We start from the raw sequence: 17,653 nt of genomic DNA on the forward strand, positions 1-17,653 counted from the left end.
CTAATACTTGCTTTCACCAAAATACATCAATTTCAAAAGAAATACGGAGATTTTTAAACTTTTATAATCATTTTAGAATTCTATATTGAGTTAATAATTAATTGATCTTAGTTAGATAGATACTCTCTTCAGTATATTGGTTCTGAAATTCTAATTGATAAAATGCGGATAGGTCCTTTTGAATTGGGAATTTAATTTCGTAAGAAGAAACTGAGTACCTTACTATAAACACTCAATTTAACTATTGACATAGGTTAACCGTTCTAGTTTATAATTCTTAGAAACATGTTACTCCTTGTCATGCGCTATGTTCTTCATTGTAATTTTCTTCGTGTTTTTCAAATTTTTGGAATTTTTCCATCACTTGCAAAATTTTAATTCTGAACTAAGCTGTTTTAGCTTCCCAGTTAGAATTCAGATTTGGCACCCATTGTCAGTTAGTGATGTAGCTAATTAGTCATTTAGTTTACCTGCATAACATGTTGATCATGTGGAAACATCCATTATGCTTTGAGAGAATCTGCATTTTTCTTCTCTAGTTAAACCCAATATGCCACAATTTCTTACAAGTTTGTTGCACTACCTTAATATATTGGGTATCAATTTGCTCTGCATCTCGGTATAACATGCTTGAGTTTTTCATCTTTATTCCACAGAGACTTGGCCTGGAATTGCAATATGTTCTATTTGTTTGCCAAGTAAATCTAGGAAATTAAAGGGCAACTTCTAGCATTCATAGTAGGTTGCATGCAGTTGGAGTGATCATTGTACATTTCAAGTCTCCTCTTTCTTTTTGTATTACTTCTGCTAGGCATAGTGCATTAAGTTGGTACATTTGGGAATGAATGAGATTATATTTCGTCATCAGAGAGCGCACTGTTATGTTTTGGTCAAAGCCATTGACCTCCCTGGATTAATAAATTAAACCTGTCCTTTTAGTTGTTGATGTGCCTCCTACAATATCCTACCACATACAGGGATGATTGCATTTCTACATATAATGGTAAGTTGTTCACCGTGGCTTGACTGCAACCTTCCGACTGGTCACTGGTCCATGTCATCATAGCTGTTACATGCCTTAGATGGAGGCAATCCACCTTGTAGTTTGCAGTCATTTTTCCATACTCTTTTAAGCATATGATCATTTTCATGAAAGACCATTTTGTACCACTTTTACAAAAAGTGGTGCCAACTCAAAGAAAAGCATAAGAAATTTTAGAAAGATCATTAAAGTTTTACTCTTGGGTCAATAATCATGTCATTCCAAACTATGTTTTCTATATTTGAAGCCGATGCAAAATTGGATAGTCGCAAGATGACCCAGCCGGTCGTTTTCTGCTTCCATTGGGCTCAGAAAATGCGAGTAAATAGTTTTGTTGGTCTTTCCTTTTTCACCAGAAGAAGGGCAGATGAGAATGTGCCAAATGCATGCAAGTTTTTCCGCTTCGCGAATGGAAATAATATTTGCACCATACTCAGGTGTTTTACATTTGCAAATTGCAATGATTCTTGGGGAAGTATCTCTCTCTCTCTCTCTCTCTCTCTCTCTCTCTCTGGTTCTAAGCTTGGGTGATGGCTTGGTCTCACATGCGCCCCATCAAAGTTAAGGAATTTTTAAGTGAGCCTTTTCATCCTCCCGCCTCTTCCTCCTCCACGAAGAAAAAGTAAAGTCGGATGCCTCCTCGAGCCGACATGACATTTAAGATTCCCAACACCTCAAGCTGCGAGCAGGTGGAAGACAACCTGGATCTCACCTAATAATTGTGTACTCTGAAGAAATACTAAAATCTTATCACGAGAGGAAGAGTTCCAATCATACTCAAGAATCTGCTTCCCTTACAAAGCATGTGTGCTTGCTTATTAAAGTAGCTCCCAAATTCCAAATGATGAAAGACAAAAAAATTGAATCTTACGATTTCCATAGCCTTGATTTTCATCATCTTTTTCTTTCAACAGTTGCAGTTAGGGTGAGGACAGGACGAAACCTATGTCCCTCGCCTCCAGCATCCCGTTTGTGACATCACGTTATTCCAACAAATAGGCCCCAGCATTTTAGAATTTTGATATGCATCCTACGTGTCTACAATTTTAAGGTCATGCCACCGATTTACCAATGTGTTTTTAGGAACCATATGACGTTACAAATTCCGTCATTGCTAACTTGAAATAAAATAAAATAAAAAAATTAGGTCTGAATGCTTTGACAGCTCAGAGATAAGATAAACATAACCTGTATCATACGAAGGGAGAATACTTTGGAATAATTTAAAGAAGAAGATTAAGTTGTTAAATATCCAGTAATAAACGCACGATGGAAACTCGGCTGGCAGTGATGTAATCGAGTTGTTCCATTCTTTGTTTTAAACTAAATACAAAGTTCCCATGTGAGATGATTGCCTTCATTTCAGGAGTCAACGAATCAAAACTCTAGTTGAGCTGTTTGGACATGCACCCAAGCATAAGTTGATTACAATATTTGATACTTTCTTAACCTATTAGGCGGATTATTTGAACATAAGCTGATGACAAGATTTGGCACTTCCTAAGCAATGCCTCTCCCACAACTAAGAAAGACAGCCAACAAATGACACACGACCTGGAAATGAAATGCATGATTCCACGACAAAAGGATTTTTTTTTTTTAAGTGTTTTTGAAGAGTAAAAGCATTACACTCCATTACTAATGTCAGTATCCAAATTTAAAAAGAAACAAACTAGAACTGCAACAGAGGTCCATAAGAGTCTCAAACAATAAACCTAATAGCAAAACAGTCTAAAGTATAACGAGGTCTACTAATGAATCGGTAGCGTAATCCAGATCCCCACATAATTGGCACTTAATGATTCTGTGAATAATCAAAGGTCAGTGGCTGCTGACAGAGCGGAGCCTGCAAAGTTAAAAAAATGTATTAAATGAGATGTGAAAGACATTGACATAGAAACTGTGAAATCACAGATTCCCCCAATCCAAAAGCAGAAAAAACTTCAAGAAAATTGGGAAAGTAAATGAGAAAAATGCAGTGCGAGCAAGGCTATCATCAGAATCCCTTAGAAGCTGTCTCCAAAATAAAGGAAGATCCACCGTATTAAATTAAAAAAAATGGTATCAACAAACCCAAAACCTAGCATCGCAAACACAGCCATATCTGAGATGTACTTTCCCAAATATAAGTTGTGAATCAGCAGAAAAAAGGAGGACCTTGCAGCGTTCTCAGTATAAACAAGACATTGACAGGTAAACATAACTTTGTGCATTCAATGGTTGATTAATATCAGGAACAGATCTACCTTTTTAAACAAACCCACTATTAATGTTATCAAGTTCAAAAGCCTCGACTACTATCTCAAATTACATTTGTGTGACACAAGACTCCTTCAGGTACCTACTATCTCAAATTACATTTGTGTGACAAAAGACCCCTTCAGGTACCCTGCCAAAGTAGCTGCTAAGTTAACTCAAATATTATTTTTAATAAAAAAGGGAAAAACCTCAAAATAAGTGTTTGCATTCTTGCCAACTATTCTCTATCAAATTCTTTCTTGCTACTACAAAATTACTAAAGCATTTTGAGTTAAAAACAGATGATCCCAACGACAAAGACATGAGATAACTGGATATTGGCATAAAGACAATAAAATAGCATAGCAATCAATCATTTGTAATACATCTTTATATTCCCAAAAGCATAATCAGTAAGAACATCGAGTAATGTGGCCCACCTGGAAAACAGCATGTCTAAATGGCTCATACGAATGTGCATACATCATAGCAGCACTTGGCCACTGCATGTATGTAGCATCTCTAGATGTCTGATTCAATCCCATGGCAGAAAAAGGGCCCATAGCCGGGCTTGTTGGAGGCCTGTAGCTGAGCGTCCTCTGCATCTGACCCAACTGAGAAAAACCAATGTCGTACTGCACAAATGGGTGTTGTACCTTTTGCATATTGAAAGGCACCAAGTTATAATTTTGATTGGATGGAAGGTTCCTAACATACCTGCAGCAGATGGTAATTCAATATGATCAACAACAGAGTTTATTTCACAATAGAGAAATGTGTACTGGACCACAAATTCTGAAAGAAAGCACCAAAATACGTGTCACGAAAGTAAGGATTAGATCAAAGAAGACAACAGGTGCCATGACAAAACATCCCAATCCTTAATTACTAAGCAGATTTATTCCTTATTCGATGAATCCCAAAATAGATTTTTTTTTGGGGAAGGGGGAACTGACATCACTGGACAGAAAGGGCAAAAAGTTCTAAAATAAAATTCTTATAAAAACAGACAGATCAAATTTGAAAACAGATACCAAGGACAGTGCTCTGAATTGTCTGCAGCAAGCATGCCACAAATGCCACAACAGACGTGTCCTTGCTACACAAACATCCACCATCTTTTTTTTTTTTTTTACTTATATAAAAAAAGGAAAAATAAAACATCCACAATCTTTTTTGATATGTAGAAGTATAAAGTGGAATGCAAATATGAACATCCATAATATTGATAACTGCATAATCCAAACTCAATAGAAACAACAGAGTCCTACCTCTCATAACTACGATCATAATCTGGGTCGGTACGATCCTTTTCCCTATCTCTGAAAATGGCAACTCGAGATGAAGTGCCAGCATCCTTGATTTCAGTATTATTTTCTTGATTGATCACAGAGTTCCTGAAACCTTCGGTCTCATCCCTGCTCAAACAAATATTTTCCGTTGGGACCTGAGAAAATGTATCATTTGAGTCAGGACTGCTAGGGCTACAAAAGATGCGAGCCCGTGCCCTGTCATACTCCTCCTTCCTCTCCTCCACACTTCTCACAGGATTTCGTCTGATACCAACATCATTACCTCCATTTACAGATGCTCTGTTCGGCCTCGGCCTGATGACAATTTTAATCTTCTCAGGTTTATCATTTTCTGGCTGATTTGCAGGTATTTCAGATAAAAACACAGTAGGGTGTCTACTTGCTCCTGTTTTCCTCACCAAAATTCTATTTCCCTGACCATCCACGCCAATATCCTGAACCATAGTTTGAAGGCCATAGTGTTGAGCAACACGATGTGCAGCGAGTCGAAGGTAGGAAGTAGGAAAATGTTGGAACTCAAATTGCTGCTGATCAGGAATGCTCAAAAACCTCTGGATATCGAGTTCCATTCTCAAAACTGAAACAGAAAGAAAGACATTAGCAACTATTTAAAGAAAAAGAAATAAAGAAAGGAAGGCGAAAAATTATTACAAAAATAAAATCAAGGAAGCAACTTCTAAGTTGCTCTCAACAAAAATCTATCAAAAGAACAACCAAACCCCCTTGGTAGATAAAAAAGGCAACGGCAGGTTCAGCTAATTTGAATACAATCTCCAACTTAAAATCAGAGGAAAAAAGAAGAACTCCCCAAATCAACCTACCTCTTGCTGTGCACCACCTTACTCAGAGCTACGACTAAAAAATCCTGTCAATGTCGAAAATATACTCGAACCTCAAAAATTATGATACATATGTGGCCACCCAATCAAGAGCAACATGGATTCATCACTCTATGAGTGAAATGAAGCCCAATCAGACATATACCTGGAACCTATTTTGTTCTAGCTGGAACCTATTTTGTTCTAGCTGAAGTTTAATCCAGAAAACATCAGAGCTGAAATCAAATACTCAACCTCCAGTCACAATACATGTGAAGCACCACTAAAGGAATAACATGGTTTGCATCCATTCTTAGGAGAATATTAACTGGGGAATTCAATAACACACCACCCCCTGCAGCAACTACAGATGAGAGCAGTGAAAAAACATCTCCTTGCAACTAACCCTATGTTTGGTAGAAGAGATGGAAAGGGGAAAGGCAGATATTGAAGAGGGAAAGAAGAAGAGTCCAGCTCCCCCCTCTTGTTGTCTAGTTGAAGAGGGAAGGAATGGAAGAGAAGACACCCTCTCAGTGTCGAATTGTCAATTTTACCGTATGTTGTGCCTTACAAAAGTAAATTTAGACCAGATCTCTATCGTGGAAAAGACGAAAAGGGTTATATCTATATGCATGTATGCATGTCGGTATATATGTCTATGGAATATGCAGATCCTCAAAAAGTATATTCTTTACACAGAATCCTCATCCAAGATGTCTTCATTTGTGTTGAGCATCCCTTTTACACGTGTCTAAAGAAATGTTAGACACAGAGGCCAGAAGATTCTAACACAATATAACTAGATTTTTGTAAATTTTAATGAATACTTAATTACTACAGTTTTATATCATTGGGAAATATTCAAGAAATGTACAACATTCAAATCAAATTGCAGCCTAATGTAAATACTGAAGATATTGTTTTTTTATCTAGATCTTATCTATAATATTAAAAAAAAAAAAAATAGGTGGCCTTGACTATGTTTCCAAGGAATAAAACTCACCATCTATTAACCAAATGGCCATGATTGTTCTCTATCGAGTGAATATAAGAGTCAAAATACAATTATTATTATTTTTGATAAGTAATGTATTAATCATCTGAATAGAAATGTATTAATTTTATCATGAGCACCTAAGCATTCATATTTAACACACTAAGTGCCCATTTTTTACTTGTTTTGGTTGTAAATCCTAATTAGGTGTTACTCGAGTATATGTCCAATGTGCTTGGGCTATTGATATTACCTTATTAATAAAATATCCTAATTACCTATCAAAAGGAGAATCAACCAACAAAAATACCTTTTTCGGACTTTTGATCTAACTTATCTCTTTGATAACTAGGACTTAAGGCATATGCATCACAACCAAATAAGCACACATTACATGGGAACAAGTATATAATATAAGTTTTTGGTTAAATTTTTTATTTTTATTTTTATAAGTAATAAGTCATTTCATTAATATAAAGATAGGCATAGCCCAGATACACCGGAAGAATACATGTGAATACACCTATTTAAGAACTAGAAACAGTTACAAGGAAATCTGGAAGCTGAGACCATTCAAATCTAAAGCAATTGATCTGTACATAATTTTCTTAATTTTGTTGAGAAACATATATAATTTCCACAGCTTAAAATTTAGATGGTAAAATCTCTCTCTTTCAAGCCTGCATAATCCTACACTTCATTTTCCAACCCTATTTCTTCTTCTTTTTCTTTTTTCTTGGACAACGGTCCAAGATCAACAGGTCGGGGGTGAAGACGGATTTTGAGCCACACAATGTTACCATGACAATGAATGGTTCGCTTGACATTTCACTACAAGGTTTGGTCAAGGCAATGCAATACATGGGCCAAAGGCCCACCAACTTCCTCAGAAAACAATGAGTGACTAGGCCATTCCTACTAGGTGTCATGAGGCTAGAATACCTAATGTTTCACATCCTACTCATGATGATAGAAATGAATTTCAGAAATTCAATTTCTTTTAATTAGAACAGGTTAACAAAGCATAATCCTTCTAAAAGATACTAGCAGCCTTAATTTACCACATTGATAGTGAAAATAGCACAAAAGGTGGTACAAGCATCTATTTGGAAGAAGTGGGAATTCATATCATGAGCGAATTAAAGTCTGGGATAAAGTACTCAACAAATGTGTAAAAGACAAGGTTTCTAATCATTTTGGGCACAAAGCTCCACTGGAATGAGCCTTATATACCACCTGTTTCCTTAATGGAGCTTGAACTTACAAATACACAAATGGTGTATCAATTCAGCATACATATACATATTCATAGCCTCGTTTTCCATTGGTTTGCATCAATTTTTCCCAGACAGAAAACCAATCAAAAGTTGAACCCCAGGTCAAACCCAGATCTGACAAGTTCACAACTATCCACCCAAACCCTAAACCCAATCCAATTCAATAAAAACCCATAAACCCTAAAACTAAAAAAATAGCAAAAGAAAATAATCACAAAACCAGAAATTACAGAACACCCATCAATTGAACCCATACGCGCCAGATCAAATTAAATGAAATCTCGGGTTAGCAAATGAGACTTGGGACTGAATGAATAAAATTTAGAAGGAAAAAAGTACTAACTGGTGAGACGGTGACGAGGGTTCTGGAGAGCCTCTACCAAGAAGGGGTCCAACATTGACACCTTATCTTTGAGCCCAGCAACGCCATCATTGGTAGCAGAGGCGTCCATGGCCATGAAGTCTCCTGTAATTTCTCTCTCTAAAACCTCCCCTAAAAGATTCCTCTTCTTCTTCTTCTTAGCCAAGAAGAAAGAAGAAGGAAAGGGTTATTGCCTTTGAAGCATTCAGGGAGGGGAAGGAACCCTTCCTTTCTTATCCTACCAACATAGAGAAGCTAAAGATGGATACGAAAAGATTTTTATAGGTCCCGGAAACTTTTCTTCGTCAAAGTTGTGTTGAAATCTTTATTTACTAGGACAAAAAAGTCTGCCCAATATTTTCTCACCCTCTTTATTATTTTTTATTTTTCTAAATTTTGGTTTTTTCTCTGCAGTTTTGCCCCGATTCATACATACTATGTAGTATGTAGAAGTTCCATACCACGTAATAAAACGTAAGTTGCAATCATAACTCTTATTGGTCACATGAACAGCATGTGAGTTGTTGGTTCTACTACATTCTTATTATCTTTTTATTATATAGTACTATTATAAATAGTCCTGAGGTATACAATTTCTGCAATGTCTTTTAAAAAAGTTTGCTCACAAAAATTATATATTTTTTTCTATAGTCTGAAAGATTTTAAAATAACATTACAAGATAAAAAAAAAATAGTCTAAAATATAGGCCCGATTCCATTTTAACGAACCCAATAGACCACACCTTACCCTCGCCGTGCCACGCTGGGCTCCGCCCTGAAAGAGCATTGGGAGGCCGACTGTACTTAACGACGAAAGCTCGCCAAGCTGGCCCATTGCCTTGCCTTTGCATGCGAGTTGGGAACGTTCTGTCGTCAACTCTACTACTCTGGATGTAGAGGAAAAAGAGGCTGATTGCCTAGCTTGAAGCCTTGAAGGATAAATAAAGGAAGACGGCCCAGCATGTTTCCCCTTCCTATTTTCCACCCACGTATTTGTGAATGTTTGATGTTTTTGGGTTGGCTACAAAAACAGTCTTATGCTCTTTGTTTGACGTTGTTCTGTTCCTTTTTGTGATATCAAACACGAAAAAAAAATAAAAAATCTATTTAAAATTTTCATTTTTTACATATTCAATACACTGCTGACGTGGAAATTTTATTTTATTTTTAAATATTTTTTACATATTTAAAAATTTATGTTGTTTAAATTTGAGAGTTAAGTGGTGATAAAATATAATATGAATATTTGTTTGAGTTCTTACAAAGTTTTTAGGTAACATTAAAGACTGATAAATGCTATATATACTGTATACTTCATGTAACTATCATTTCCATTTTAAATCAAACTTTTTATGAGATATCGACCAGATCCTTAACTACCCAACTTGTTAAGCTTCTAATGACTTAGCATGTAGAAATTCGACACGCAATGACGCAGCAAAATGAAAGAAATTTGTGTTAAGTGGATGTCGTGAAAGGAAGAGACATGCTTTGAGTATACTTGAAGTTCCAACCAAATTTTATTTTTATTTTTTACTTTTCATTCTATATTTTTAAAAAGTGTGGTATAATTTATGACAAAAGAAATTCTATATAAAAGTCTTACATCACACATATTTACTTTTTTAAATTATACGGTGTAAGGTTTACTAGTAACATTTCTCAAAACTTATAATCAAAATTTGCTGGCTAGATATCTTAATGAGAAGAGAGGTCCTAGCTGCCAATCATTGCATACAAATATTTTATTCGACAATATAAACCATGCACGTAAGCAAAATAATTTGTACAAATTTAAATAGACAAATCGTGTGTATGTCCTTTATAAAAAAAGTAAGCTCCACCATAATTTATTTTTTAGTGAGACTCACATTTTTATAAAAGGCTTGCGTGAAATTTGATTATTTAGAATTTATAGCTAAGATTACTCTGAATACAAATAACACAATAAGAAAAATGATTTTGAATTCAAAATTTCTACCCCTTTAATCAAGAAAAGAAAAAAAAAATGACATTTATAGAAAAAAGGGTTTTCATTTAATAATATGAAAATGATTAAAATACGGAGTACATCAACAACACAAGCAAGTGACATGGAATTGAAGCTACACCCACCACTGAGTATGCGTGGCGTAAACGGTAATTCTCCACCAACGCCACATAATGAAGTTTCCATATCCGCATTGCCCCATAGGCTATAATAGCTGTTACCCCTCAAAAAATACTTTTTCTTTTTTAACTAAAATAATTTCAAAAGAGCGTCACAATGTGACTGAATCGTTACTAGTTATCATATTAATCGATTTAAAGCAAGAAATATTATTTTTTCTGAATTTGTTTTTTTAAGTAATTATTCTATTTAAATAACCAATCTAAAATAAAAATATGTTATATATACTATTATTTTATACATATTTTACTGTATTAACGTAACATTATTAATAAATACTGTTAAAAAATAAAAATATAGTACATTGACCATGGCAAATGTATTAAATTTAGATTTAGAACTTTTCTGGTTTTTATTTAAATTTTAAGATAGAGAAAAAAATAAACACGTTAAAGAGAAGTAGACACACAAGCACACAACTTAAAAGATAGTATAGAAAAACAAGGCTCATGTATCTGCCTCTGTCTCTTATATAATCATATCTAAAATTCAAATAAAAATTAGAAAAAAGATGGAAATAGTTAATTACCGAATATTGTAAGATCACATGATAAAAAATAAAAAAATAAAATAAAATTAGAATTCTTAAATATACTGCTGTGGCGGGCCGCGAGTGTGGTCAGGATCCATGGAGTTCCCAATGATTTTCGTGGGTCCCAGTTTTCGCGTTGCTTTTGACACGTGGAGGACAAGGAGCCTGACTTTAGGCGCGTTGTTCACGCTCGATGCACGCACTTGGGAAAGTAGATCCGCTCCGTTTCCAAATTCTTTCGTTTACAAATTCCGTTGCGTGACCCGGATAGAGAGAGAATAAAAGAGGGGAAAGACTATAAACGGGTTTCTGACTTCTGGAACCCTCTTTTTTGTTCGAAAAACCCTAGCAATGGCTGACCGACTGGTCGCCGAGCCATCACCAACGGACTCTAACCAACACCTTAACAATTTCGCAACGGATTTGGATTCGCTCCCAATTCCTCCTCTCGATTCTATATTCTTCTCTGAGGAGGTCAACAACAGTACCAACAGTATGCGCTCCGAAACATTTGTGTCGGATCTTGGCATGGTGTTAGGGTTCGACGAGAACGTTGATTTCGACTTCAATTTTGACTATCTCGGAGATCTCTACCTTCCCTTCGAAACTGAAGACTTTCTCACCTCCGATGGGCACCACGAGCTTCAACTGCCCTGTTCGGCCCCGGATCAACCTTTTCAGCTCTTAAATTCTTTGTCTGAGGAATCGAGTGCTTCCGGAGTCTCCTGCGATCGGGGCGCGGACGTTGGTGAATTTCTTAATTTCCCAGCTTCCGAGTCTGATAGCTACGGCCGCGAGTATTGTCCACCGGTTTCTTCTGATAATTCCGGCAACGGGGACCCGATTGTGGCTGGAGCTTTGAATTCTCCGTCACCGGAATCTGGCCGTTGCGACCGCGAGTTCTCGGGCGGGGGCGGGTCTGTGTCATCGCAGGGTTCAGGGTACCGTCCTCCTTCACCGGATTCGTCAAATGTTATAGTCGTCGATCAGAAGATTAAGGTGGAGGAGGGGATGGGGTCCAAAAATTGCGTGTCGAAGAGGAAGAAAGAGCAGGGGGAAGGGACCTCTACGGATTCGAGGACCACTAAGTACAGGAGGTCGTCAGAGAATGCGAATTTCAATGCCCCGGCAGACGAAGAGGAAGAGAAGAAGAAGGCGAGGCTGATGAGGAACCGCGAGAGTGCTCAGTTGTCTAGGCAGAGGAAAAAACACTACGTGGAGGAGCTGGAAGATAAACTGAGGACCATGCATTCCACTATTGCCGAATTGAACACTAAGATATCTTATATTATGGCCGAGAATGCCAGTTTACGTCAGCAACTGAGCGGTGGCGCCGCTGGTGGCATGTGTGCACCGCATCCGGGAATGTTCCCCCATCCTGCGATGGCGCCCGTGGGTTATCCGTGGGTGCCATGTCCGCCGTATGTGGTGAAACCGCAAGGGTCTCAGGTACCTTTGGTACCGATACCGAGATTGAAACCTCAGCAGCCTGTATCAGCGCCAAAGGCGAAGAAGTCGGAGACTAAGAAGAGTGAGGGGAAAACTAAGAAGGTTGCGAGTGTTAGTTTTCTGGGTTTATTGTTTTTCTTCTTGCTTTTTGGTGGGTTAGTTCCTTTTGTGAATGTTAGATATGGAGGAGTAGGGGACAAAGTTCCTGGAGGATTGGGTTATGTCAGTGATAAGTTCTACGGTCAGCACCTTGGTAGGGTTTTGAACGTTGATAGAAATTGTAATGGATCTGGAGAAGGTGTGAGAGTTGGATTTTCTAGTGGTGAATATGATACTTCTCACAGGGTAAATTATGAGAGAGGTCGCGTTAGAGCGAAAGAGTCGGATTTTGAACGGAAAAGACAAGCAACACAGCCTTTACTGGGTTCAGATGAATTTGTTAATCTAGGAAATGCTAGCGAGCCTCTTGTTGCTTCTTTGTATGTGCCAAGGAATGATAAGCTTGTGAAGATTGATGGTAACTTGATTATTCATTCTGTCCTGGCCAGTGAGAAAGCTATGGCATCTCAAGTTACTCCTGTAAAGGAGGTTAATAGAGAAACTGGCTTGGCAATTCCTGGAGATTTAGCTCCAGCACTGGCAATTCCTGAAGTTGGAGGCAATAGAGTGAGACATTCTCACGTGTTTAGAAATCCTACTGGAGGACAGAAGGCTCTTGCCTCTGGTTCTACCGATACTTTGAAAGACCATTTGAAGTCGACTGCGGTAGATGGTAAACTACACCAATGGTTCCGCGAAGGCCTTGCAGGTAATAATTGTGCTATCAACTTAACTTATACGAAAATAAGATAAAGTCATTGTGCTCTTAACTTGTCTATTTTCCTAGATTCTTTATGTATGCATTTAGGATGGTGGCGCATGCCTGATATGTTGGAGAGGAGCATTTGATTCCTTACTTTTGACAGTGCATATATACACTAATAGATATATATATATATATATATATATACTCGTTTAGGTAGTTTTGCAATGGATTTCAGTATTCCTTGTGGTGGTTATATTTTTTGTATCATTAAAGAAGACTCTATTGATGAGAAAAGTAGTCATAGCTCAAGTACAAGGAAATCATGAATGTTCTTGCCATTAAAAGTGGTTGTATTAAATTTAATCTTTCACTTTTGTAAAATTAGTTTTACCAGTAGCGACAAGCAAATGAATCACCTATCATGCAGTCTTTATGTCAGATGCAAAATCAGCCCTTGCATGCTTCATGGCTGGAGTTATTTGCTGTTACATGCTGTAGGATGTCCTCTTATTTCACTGCAAAGTTAATATATATATATATTTGTATGTATGTTTGTACTTGAGCCATGCCTATTTCTCATCAATGATTCTTCTTTTATGATAAATATAAATATATATATATTTAAATATATAAATATGTGTGTGTGTGTGTATTAGATTGCATAAAGTGACAAGATTTGTAGAATAAAATTAAGAATTCGGACTTTGAAATTTTTTTTGAAGTTCATCAATGCATCGTATACAAGAGACACTGATACATTTATCAATAGGTCTGTGAATTATTTCCATCAGCAAAAATATAAACATTTTCAGTGATGGTTTTATGGGCTATTTCAGCAGTAAACTTGTTAATGGTAGACTTTTTCCCCGGTTTCAATATTTTGATACTGCCCTATGTATTCTCTATGGTTCTGTTTTATTAGCCCATTCATCTAGTTGGGATTTTTAAGGAATTGGCACAAACTTTTTACCTGATCGGCTTGGTTTAGGTTGCCTTTTGTTTTCTACTATCGCCCATATATTTTTGAAATTTGGGTTGCTGTCGGGCTTCAGTAATTGAGGAAATGTATACTATCGCCATGTTCAAGTTTCTTGATTCAGGTTTTAACTGTACACATAGTTATATGTACATTTGAAGGGATTAATGGTGTTTTATATTTGCATTCCTAGTCACTAGAACAAATGCAGACCTTGAGCTTAATATAGGGTCAAAATGTTTATCTAGTGAGTGCACTGGATAACAACCTTTGAAACACGCAAATTGAGATACTTAAGTGGTGCATGTTCTTCAGCTGCCATTTGCCTTAAGGGCAAGATACTTACACCATGGTATTATGCTTGTAGTTTCTCTTTGAGCATTGATGTGTTAAACCAACTTCTGAGTTCAGGCTCCCGACATTCTGACTTTCATATAAGATGTTTAAGAGAACATTTCCCATCATTTTCTAACTAAATTTAGTTTGTCAGGTAAATCATTAGTTGTAACGACCCTGACTGTTGAAAAATTAATTACCTCATCATTTTGGTTCTCATTTCTGGTGTTTCAGTGCTGGGCTGTGAGTTTTATTGATGGTTTACCATTGGTCTCATGTTTCTGGTGTCCATGCATGTTTTTTTAATTGAACTGAATTTGGAAATTGGCAGTCAGTCATGATTGGCACTCATTCATCACCTTATTTAATACTTAGTTCTTTTCCCTTTTACAGGGCCAATGTTGAGTTCTGGCATGTGCACTGAGGTGTTCCAGTTTGATGTCTCTCCAGCTTCTGCTTCTGGAGCTATAGTTCCAGCATCCTCATTTTCCAATGTTCCTGCAGAACATCAACAGAATGCCACTCGTCTTAACAAGGGGGGGAGGAATAGAAGGATCCTCAATGGTCTTCCAGCTTCACTGGCTGGATCCAATTATAACATCACTGAAGAGCACATTAGAAAAACATCGCAGAAGAAAGGCTTTCAAGGTAATAAATCTTCTTCACCAATGATTGTTTCTGTGCTTGTAGATCCCAGGGAGGCTGGAGACATTGAAGTTGATGGCATGATCAAACCAAAGTCCCTTTCTCGAATTTTTGTTGTTGTGCTTTTGGACAGCGTGAAGTATGTGACTTATTCATGTGGGCTTCCACGATCTGGTCCTCATCTAGTGATGACTTGAAGGTGGATTTTAGTTTTTGGAGATATGGAACACTAATCCGTTTTTGTATATAACAGAATAATTAGCAGCATCTATAGCATTTTTAACCACTGCATGTAGTCGGAACTTCCAATACTTTCCTAACTTAAGGGTGTTAAGTTATACTGTAATGTTCTTCAGTTGAGATGCAATACCTTAAAAAGCTAGCTCGTCTCTCTCTCTCGCCTGTTGTTCCCTGAGGTAACATTCATAGGTGTAGATAGATCGATAGTTGGCAGGCAACACGGCTTGCAATCGGGCAATTTACTGATTGCAGCCATATTACTTGATATACAGGGGCAAGCGTTTTGGTGCAATTCTTTTTTTTTTTTAATAAGTAAAAGATAAATATTATTACTCAGAATATAATAGGCGTGACCCATGTGTACAGGAAGTATACATAAGTTACACAGATACATTTTATGCTCAAGGAATTAAAGATAAAAAATCATGAACATTGTCCCATTTAGTACAATAGCGGAGAACCAAAGCATTAAAGTTTGAAAACAGAAGTTCTCCTCCATGTTGCGTTTCTTGTTTTCAAAGCAACGTGCATTTCTTTCCGACCAAACACACCATATGATACATAATGGTGCAATTCTAATTGAGAAGATGGAGCAAATCGTGGTTCATTTGTAGATCATATATGGACCTAAGGTCGCACTTTTGTTTATATGGGAGAATCGAATTTAAGAAATGTACTAAAGTCAATCTGCAAATTGTTAAGCCATGCAACATTCTATGGAAAACAAATAACTGAAAGTAGTAGATGCCAAGCAATGTCGACCTGATTAATAACCGGCACCGCCCTCCTTTTGTTTCCCCTCAATTGTATGCGGTAAGTTGAGACATGGATTAGGCAAAAGTTGTACTTGTTGGAACTGGTTTCTTGTAGTCATGAATGAGTCCTTGAAGGAAGGTGTAGTTGAGAGGATAATCTTCTATACAGGAAGGGGGGGAGAGAATATTTCTTGCAAAGTTAACCCGTAAAGATAGAGATGCTTTCTCTGGAGAACAGACCCACAAAAAGCACATGATGGATTGGATAAGTTGAGAGAGATATTTCCTAATCCGTCTTTAATTTGGTCGGCAGTTTCTTAGAAGTCTCATTCCTTGATTCAACACACATGAAATCTTGGTGGGAAAGGAGGCCAAGGCTGCAGCATATCCAAGATTCTTGTGATATGAATCATAGTTTACTTCGGCGACGAGACAATGAACAGGATACAAGCTGAAGATGTGCGGAGGTTGCTTGAAACAATTGCGTTTGTATAAGATGTATGCTCATTTAATTTTTATTTCTTTATATGATTTGCTCAAACACTATTACTTATATTATTTAAAATTAAATTACTGAGACGTTTTAATCTTCTGATATTTATCATTTATATTAACACCATATTTATCACTTTTATATCTATTATATTTTACAATATATATATTCTAAATCATAGTACGAGAAAAACTAAACTATTTAATATGAATATAATGGTTGGATTTATCTTGTTAGTAACTACACAATTATTTAATTACTTTTATATTTTTCTATTTAATATCATTTCAAGTTTCTATATTTATTTAAAAAACCATAAAAATATAAAGATTATCGAATGGTGAGATATATAATGACGAAGAAAAATTATATTAAGCAATCTTACACCACACATTTATCGAGGAAAAACAAATACAAATCCACGTTAGTAGGTGTGTAGTGTAAGACTACTATAAGTAGAAGAAATCAATGAAGAAATATAATTATTCTATTCTCAAGTTGGTGTGAAGAGTACACAATACGTAGAGGTGTAAATCGATCCGATCAAGTTTGGGGGTGATGGACTGAAAATTTTGGCCATCACTTTTTCCCAACTGGAATGGACTGAACATCCATAAGAACCATTCAGTCTGATCTAATTAATTTTTAATTTTTTCTAAATAAATTAATAAAAAAAGTACTTAAAATTACTAAATTAAAATTAATTGAATTATTAATATAGATTATGTAACTAAGTCATTAAAAAATATTTTATATGGGCAATAATAATAAATTAAATGAAAATTATATCATTAACTTATATAATTATTATATAAAAATAATATATTAAATTATTAAAAATATTTTTTAAATATATATATATGAGTTCAGTCCGGTCCAAAATTTATATACCCCAAGATCGGACCAAATGGTTTCGGTCCATAATTTATAGGATCGAGACCGACCGGTCTAAAGTTTGATTTTGTCCAGTCAGGTCGATTTTTCCAGTCCTTGCACTCCTAACCATACACAACACTTAAATGATTTATAATATTCAAATTTTTAAATTTATCTCTCAAATCAAAACACTACGTATGTTTTACACATTAATTTGAGAATATAATTTTTTAATAAATATTATTATAAAAAGTCGATGGTGAGCTTCCATAAATAAGCTTGCAAATGACTGTTATAATGGAATGTAATCCTTACAGCTTAGCCTTGCTTGTT

General features: G+C 36.2%; 2 protein-coding genes across 3 annotated transcripts; one reads left to right on the forward strand and one right to left on the reverse strand.

The window, feature by feature from the left end:
- Window positions 1-2,615: 2,615 nt before the first annotated feature.
- Window positions 2,616-14,926, reverse strand: LOC122275545 (R3H domain-containing protein 1-like). Of its 2 annotated transcripts, XM_043084649.1 has the most exons (6): window positions 14,916-14,926; window positions 9,409-9,414; window positions 8,026-8,271; window positions 4,552-5,170; window positions 3,721-3,997; window positions 2,616-2,888 (listed from the first exon to the last, which is right to left on the reverse strand). In XM_043084649.1, exons 3-6 carry the CDS (start codon window positions 8,138-8,140, stop codon window positions 2,838-2,840), a joined length of 1,062 nt encoding a protein of 353 aa, XP_042940583.1. In that variant the 5' UTR covers window positions 8,141-8,271; window positions 9,409-9,414; window positions 14,916-14,926; the 3' UTR covers window positions 2,616-2,837. The 2 variants fall into 2 exon arrangements, with proteins under 2 accessions (XP_042940583.1, XP_042940582.1); XM_043084648.1 differs by lacking the exons at window positions 9,409-9,414; window positions 14,916-14,926 and having other exon boundaries at window positions 8,026-8,281.
- Window positions 10,998-15,338, forward strand: LOC122275544 (bZIP transcription factor 17-like). The gene is made up of 2 exons (XM_043084647.1): window positions 10,998-13,002; window positions 14,705-15,338. The coding sequence occupies exons 1-2, from the start codon at window positions 11,097-11,099 to the stop codon at window positions 15,151-15,153; spliced, it is 2,355 nt and encodes a 784-aa protein (XP_042940581.1). The 5' UTR covers window positions 10,998-11,096; the 3' UTR covers window positions 15,154-15,338.
- The last annotated feature ends 2,315 nt before the right edge of the window (window positions 15,339-17,653 follow it).

This window comes from Carya illinoinensis, chromosome 9, assembly GCF_018687715.1.
Source record: "Carya illinoinensis cultivar Pawnee chromosome 9, C.illinoinensisPawnee_v1, whole genome shotgun sequence".
Lineage (NCBI taxonomy): Eukaryota > Viridiplantae > Streptophyta > Magnoliopsida > Fagales > Juglandaceae > Carya > Carya illinoinensis.

What these genes read in the sequence shown, in the direction of transcription:
- LOC122275545 (XM_043084649.1), bottom strand. Translation starts at nt 8,140, where the DNA reads ATGGCCATGGACGCCTCTGCTACCAATGATGGCGTTGCTGGGCTCAAA. An exon ending in CCCTCGTCACCGTCTCACCA is followed by an intron (nt 5,171 to 8,025) that starts GTTAGTACTTTT and finishes TTTCTGTTTCAG; the next exon opens with TTTTGAGAATGGAACTCGAT. An exon ending in TATGATCGTAGTTATGAGAG is followed by an intron (nt 3,998 to 4,551) that starts GTAGGACTCTGT and finishes CATCTGCTGCAG; the next exon opens with GTATGTTAGGAACCTTCCAT.
- LOC122275544 (XM_043084647.1), top strand. Translation starts at nt 11,097, where the DNA reads ATGGCTGACCGACTGGTCGCCGAGCCATCACCAACGGACTCTAACCAA. An exon ending in GTTCCGCGAAGGCCTTGCAG is followed by an intron (nt 13,003 to 14,704) that starts GTAATAATTGTG and finishes TCCCTTTTACAG; the next exon opens with GGCCAATGTTGAGTTCTGGC.